This window comes from Cibotium barometz, chromosome 2, assembly GCF_041138505.1.
Source record: "Cibotium barometz isolate CiBa-2024 chromosome 2, ASM4113850v1, whole genome shotgun sequence".
Lineage (NCBI taxonomy): Eukaryota > Viridiplantae > Streptophyta > Polypodiopsida > Cyatheales > Cibotiaceae > Cibotium > Cibotium barometz.
Window position 1 is genome coordinate 41,763,489 of NC_141047.1, and position 6,092 is coordinate 41,769,580.

The 6,092-nt window shown below is 39.9% G+C and overlaps 1 protein-coding gene across 1 annotated transcript; it reads right to left on the minus strand.

Moving 5' to 3' along the window:
* Positions 1 to 3,917: 3,917 nt before the first annotated feature.
* LOC147641083 (uncharacterized protein At1g01500-like) lies at positions 3,918 to 5,641 on the minus strand. Its single transcript, XM_086809810.1, has 2 exons — positions 4,615 to 5,641; positions 3,918 to 4,452 (listed from the first exon to the last, which is right to left on the minus strand). The coding sequence occupies exons 1-2, from the start codon at positions 5,389 to 5,391 to the stop codon at positions 4,132 to 4,134; spliced, it is 1,098 nt and encodes a 365-aa protein (XP_086665936.1). The 5' UTR covers positions 5,392 to 5,641; the 3' UTR covers positions 3,918 to 4,131.
* Positions 5,642 to 6,092: the final 451 nt, after the last annotated feature.

Sequence of the window (6,092 nt, forward strand, 5' to 3'; positions counted from 1 at the left end):
CATTCCAATGGTAGGTTTTCCAATAGGAAGTTGTGACATATAATCAGCTAAAACATGTTGTGTTATTTTTGTCATAGTGACTCTAAAGTCAATTCCAAAAGTAAAAGCAACCATTGTGTAGTTTGCCCATGGTGCAAGGCTTGTTGACAAGATATAACAATGCCTAGTGGTCCACAAAAAATATAAATTTGTTGGCCAAAAGATAGTATATATACTTTTTCACTGTATAGACCATGGCCAACTCTTCCCTTTCTGTGGTTATATAATCCATCTCAGCTTCATTGAGTTGTCTATTGGGAAAACAAACAAGTTAGTCCGATTTGTATTCTCATGGTTGTGCCAGCACACATCTAATGGTAAAATTAGACACATCAATATGAACATAGAAGATTATGTCCCAGTTCACGATTTTGGATGTTTTTGCCAAGGCCTTCTTTAATTCATTATATGCCTGCTAATATTCCTTGGTCCATTGAAATACTAGTAGTAGTCTATATAATGGCCTTCTAATCTCTGCATAGAATACAATGAACCTTCGGTAGTACCTAACATGTCCCATGAATCTCTATACTCCCAGGAGGAGATAATTCCAAAATCAATTTGACTTTACTTTCATCCATGGAGATACCATTTTTAGACGCAATGTGTCTTAATATAATCCCATACTTCACCCAAAATTAGCATTTAAATGAGTTTAAGGATATTCAATAAAGTCCATTACATCATCTTCTTTTGCCTCGATCTAGGCCAAAATCATGTTGGCCCCCTGTTCAGCTTCCGCCAAGGCTCTATTTCTCCTGCATCTCTCTGATCTAGAAAGTCGTGGCTTAACCTTCTCTATAAATTGGGATCTCTCATGTTTTACCTATGAATAGTGGCTTTTTTTCTTATCCCAATTCTCAAAAAACTCCTCATGCACCTTTCTAGCTTTGACATATCTTAGCCTACATTCCAATAAATGACCACAAGCCTTGGCCCCCATGTCACCTCCATACAAAGAGTAGTAAAGAATATGTATGCATGGTTGCTTTATATTATATATATCATCCTTTATATTTTTGAGATTATATATATAATCTTTTGTATTTTTTGAGACTATATATATCATCTTGTGTACATTTTCTTGAAACTAAATGTTTTACTATATTTTTGAGACTATATATATCATCTTGTGTACATTGTCTTGAAACTAAATGTTTTATCGTACGTACGTAATCTAATTAAACGAAGATGATCTTTGCACTTGAATGTAACATCACATATTTCTTTTAGTCTCATTTTTCAATATTACATCATGCATTTCTTAAAATCTCATTCTCACGTGTGCAAATATTTTTACATATTATGGGGGATTTCAAGCACATCTCATATCAATGTAGCAGAGTTTTGTAAATGCCTTGGGGGAATTTTCACACACCCAAGAGACACCAGATGAATATGTACACCCAAGAGATGCATGGCCCAAGGTAGATTTCATACACCCATGTGACACATGATGAATAACTCCCCTATGCACACCGAAGAAGGGATGCATGGCCCAAGGTAGATTTCAAACACCCATGTGACACATGATAAATAACTCCCCTATGCAGGGAAAAAAAAAGAAAAATGAAATATTCAATAGCATATTCCTTTTTTTTCAATAAGGTTCGCCTTGTAAAAATTAGCAATTAATGTATCCATCGTGCAGCAAACAACCTACTATGTAAGAAATCAAGATCTTGGCCAAAAATCCACTTTTTTAGAAAAAATCATCCATCCATGTCTCTCTCTCTCTCTCTCTCTCTCCTCCCTCCTCCCTCCTCCCTCTCGTTGATGTTCTTGTTTTCATGCTTGTGTGTGCTTTCTTGTACTTTCATGTGTTCATGGTACTCATGAGCTGCAAGAGTTTCATTGTAGCTCACGTGTATGGTTTCTTGCTTGAGGAAAGTCGACCCCGGATAAATGTAGAGGCTTGTGTGTGCGGGAATCTCCCATGTGTTTCTCTTGAATAGGTGAATTCTTTGAGGTTGTGAAATCTCACATTGGGATGAAGTGAAGTTAGGGGTGGAAAGTTAATGAAGCTTGAGAGAGGAAAGGAAGCGATCGATAAGTGAGAAGCCGACTAGAGAAGGTGTAGAGAAGGAGAATAAACTTGAAAAGTGAATGAAGATTGAGAGAGGAGAGGAAACGATCCATAAGTGAGATGCCCCCGACTAGAGAAGGTGTAGAGAACGAGAACATATTGGGAGGGAAGCTTGTAGGATTCCATCGGGAGACAAGGTTTTCCTAATGCTTTGTTCCTTATGGATTTTGGAAAAGGAATGGACACATGGAAGCATTGCCCTCGAGGGAGGAGGAGGAAGGAGAGTGGAGTGTCTTGCTTCACATCTCGACACACTTGGGCGAATTCACAATTTTCATTTTCTCACTTGCACTCACCTCGCACCCACTTACACTTGCACTCATGTCCTGTAACTTCCATTTCTTAATTCATTTTACTAAAAGCAAGAGGCTAGTAAGTTTACAAAATTTGGATTTTTCTTGGCACTGCAATACTTGTTTCAAAAGGCTTCAAGATGATGGATTGGTCATCTGCTATAGTAGTAGATATGAGAAATCATAGTAGGATGAGTATCTTGATGTTTGCACCCCTTCCCTTTAAATTCGTCAATGTCAACCCTCCTAAATGGCAATTTAGAGGGTTCCCTTAAGCACCTCCTCTTAAATATATATATATATATATATATATATATATATGTGTATCTTTTCAATGTGATCCCACAAAGGAGGAAGAGGGAGATAACATTGAAAAGAGAGGCTTCGACTACGGGGGATGCAGGGCAATTCGGATTTAGGGTTAGTAAAGAAGGCATGGCTAGCTATCTTTGGGCTATGATTCCTCCATGAGAGGTAGTTGGTTGTAGAGGGGAGATAGGATTCATCGTTGAGGGGTAGTTGGGTGTAAGGGGGGACAGGGCCATGGTTGCCTTTGGATGTGGATGAGTGGCATCTCATACCATTAGTCTCAAACACATGTTTTTGAAAATTACATTGATTTTTTTCTAAGAATTAAAACTAGGACTAAAAAGAGAGCACCTTGGAAATTAAAAACCATTCCTCATGGGAGCCCCACATTTTTGTCAAGAGGAGTTTTGTATGTTTCGTTTTTTTTGGGGGGGAAGGGGACACTAGGATATAACCAATTAATTGGGCAATGCCATACTTTTCAATTAAGACTAAAAAAAAATGTGACCAACTTTTCAACTTAGACTATATAAAGAAATGTGATGAGGCAATAGAGATGAATCTATGTCGTCATGAACTTGTCATGCCGTTAGCACGATGGTAAGTCGGTAAACTATGAGAAAAACATTAAGTGTCAACCAGGGTTCCGATTACAATTTCCTCTTCAATTGATGATAAAAGGATTGATATAAGGCTCACTAAAAATAATTTCCAGAACCCTTGAGTGAACAGTCCCTCATGTATTATATCATTTTTTAATAGAGAACATATATATATATATATATATATAAAATTTCCAGAAACCTTAGTGTGAACATAGTCCCTCATGTTCACACTAAGGGTTAACATGAGGGAATATGTTCACACAAGGGTTATATATATATAGTTCTCTATTAAAAAATGATATAATACATGAGGGACTATGTTCACACACGGGTTCTGGAAATTATATATATATATATATATATATAATTCTCTAATTTGGGGGTTGGGCTAAACCAAAAACAACAAACTGGCATCCAAGGCCTCCCACCGTTGTTTTTTCCTTCGTTCTAGAGCAGGTGCAAACAAACTTCAAAGTTGAGGAGGGCCGAGTAGCGAGGCTTTTTTACCCATGGAAACAACAAACCATACTTCTCCATGCTTCTCCAAGTAGATTTAAGTTACATGTTTTCTTTAATTAAATACATAATTATTAAGAAAAGGGAGACTTAGAAGTTAAAACCTGTGTCTGTATCTGCTCTCTTCTTTGTAAAGCTTGTACACAGTGCACACTAATGCAAGACTCTTTCCCTCTATAAGAAGCTCAACCTTGACATAATAACTTTTGATTTAGGCGCAAGAGCCTCGCATTGTATATAGCTTACATCTGATCCTACTACGTTAGCAGGCTCCATAGAGAGGTTAGTTTATTCCATAATGTCTATATCTTCCACACCTTAAACACAACTGCAAAAATGAAGCCCACCGCCTCTGTTCCAAAAGAAGCCTTCCAAGGAGCCTTTTCTTGAATGGTCTCACCAGCAATCCCACACCAATACCAACTCCAAGGCACAACCCTAACCCTATCCCAACACCAACCCTTACCCCTGCATTGAACCAAGACAGCTCTCCTTCTTCCCCTTCTCCTATGCATCCACCCTCCAGTGGCATGTAGAAGCTGCTTGATAAGACCATTCCTAAAGGATGCTTAGCCATGTTTGCATAGGCTTCATCATCAGCAATCTGAGAGACAAAAATAATGCATGGTAATGTAATTGAATAGAAGGGGGAAAGGGGCATATATAGTTCAAAGCAGTCACCACAAATGCTAAGCATCTTGTACGATGACACAACTCTACTGAGAAAAATTAATGAAGGCAAACGGCAATGTGTCTATATATTTACCTGTCCTGCAACCACCTGGTTTGGTTGAGATTCCTCGAACTCTGGGATAGCATCCAATGAACAGTACCTCAAGCTCTTCCTTCTCACACTTAGCTGCACAGTTGTAGTGAGTACAAGAGGAAGGCCACAGCTCCTACCAGCGACATATACCTCCATTGTGGGGTTGACAGTAGAGAAGTCCATCCTGCCCTTCAAGAAAGAGCAGGAGCACGACATTATCCCACAAGTGCAATCCATACTCCACCCTGCTTCATTGCTCATGGGAGAAGAAGCCACAGAAATGTAGCCTTCAATCAACATATTATCATCTGTTGAAGAGCCTGTCTTTGCCAGCTTCCCGTGTAGAATAAGCTCATCTTTATCATAGATCTCAAATGGCAAATCTCCTGTCGCTCTGAGATTATTTGTGCTCACATAGATTGCCTCAGCTGCACCTGTGTCCACCCTATCCCTTCTCATGGTTAAACAAGCCCTCTCTGAAGCAGATATCCTACCCCCATTAACTTCTAGCTCTGTAGAAGTGTCCCTCTGAGGGTACACTATTAGCAGAGAGTCAGGAGCTTCATCTGGAAGGCATGAGCTTACCCTCACATAGAAAACCCTCACATCAAACCATGCTTGCGCCTGCTTTGTGCCCCCGAATGAATGCTTAGGTGTATTAGTGGTTGATTTGCAAAGGCTCATGTGGGTCTGATTCTCCCAAGCCAGAGAAGGTGGGTAGGGTGATGCAGCTTCTTCTGGCCAAAGTAGTGTTTCAACGTCTATGGGGTCATCCATGTCCTCTAGTCACAGGTGATTAGAGAGGTATGCAGGCAGAGGAGCGAGTAGACACACCAGCACAATTTCTTCTTCTACTATTCCAATATCACAAATATTGTCAACAATAGCAAATAATAAGACATACCTGCAAGATAGATGATGTATCGCCAAGCAGCAGATGAAGGCTTAATACTAACGATTACATAGATAATCGAAACAAGCTTGGTAATGGAGTCCTAATAAGCAAGGGTAATGTAGATTTGAATGAGAGGGAAGGGAATCGGAGGGATGTCAGAATCGAGGGGCAGAATACCGGAGGCCACAAGGGTTGGCCGGCGTGACCCGGGGGCGCAAAAAGCCTCGAAAGGGATGGCGCGGCCGGTCACATGCACAGAACTTTTTTTTATTTGTTAAAGTCCACACTCCTCTTATAGCAACAAATTCTCCCATGCGGATGGATTCCTACACGATTCCTTCACACGCGTACTCAACTTCCTTTCCCTGTTCTATAAACTAACTCTCGATACCGCCGGTTTTTTAGACAAAAAAAACCACCATCGGTGCCAGGTGGGCGTGGGGCTGGAGTCCTGGACGTTTCTCTTTCTCCAAAGCCACATGCGACTCAAATGGCACTGCTTAGTGCGTGAAATCAATCCTCAAAATCAGCTCATTAATTTTTATCACACTTAATTAATGCATATATTCTTAAGGTCCCCTTA

Coding starts and splice junctions, on each gene's coding strand:
- LOC147641083 (XM_086809810.1), bottom strand. CDS start 5,391: ATGGATGACCCCATAGACGTTGAAACACTACTTTGGCCAGAAGAAGCT. Junction 4,453..4,614: donor ACCAGGTGGTTGCAGGACAG/GTAAATATATAG, acceptor TTTGTCTCTCAG/ATTGCTGATGATGAAGCCTA.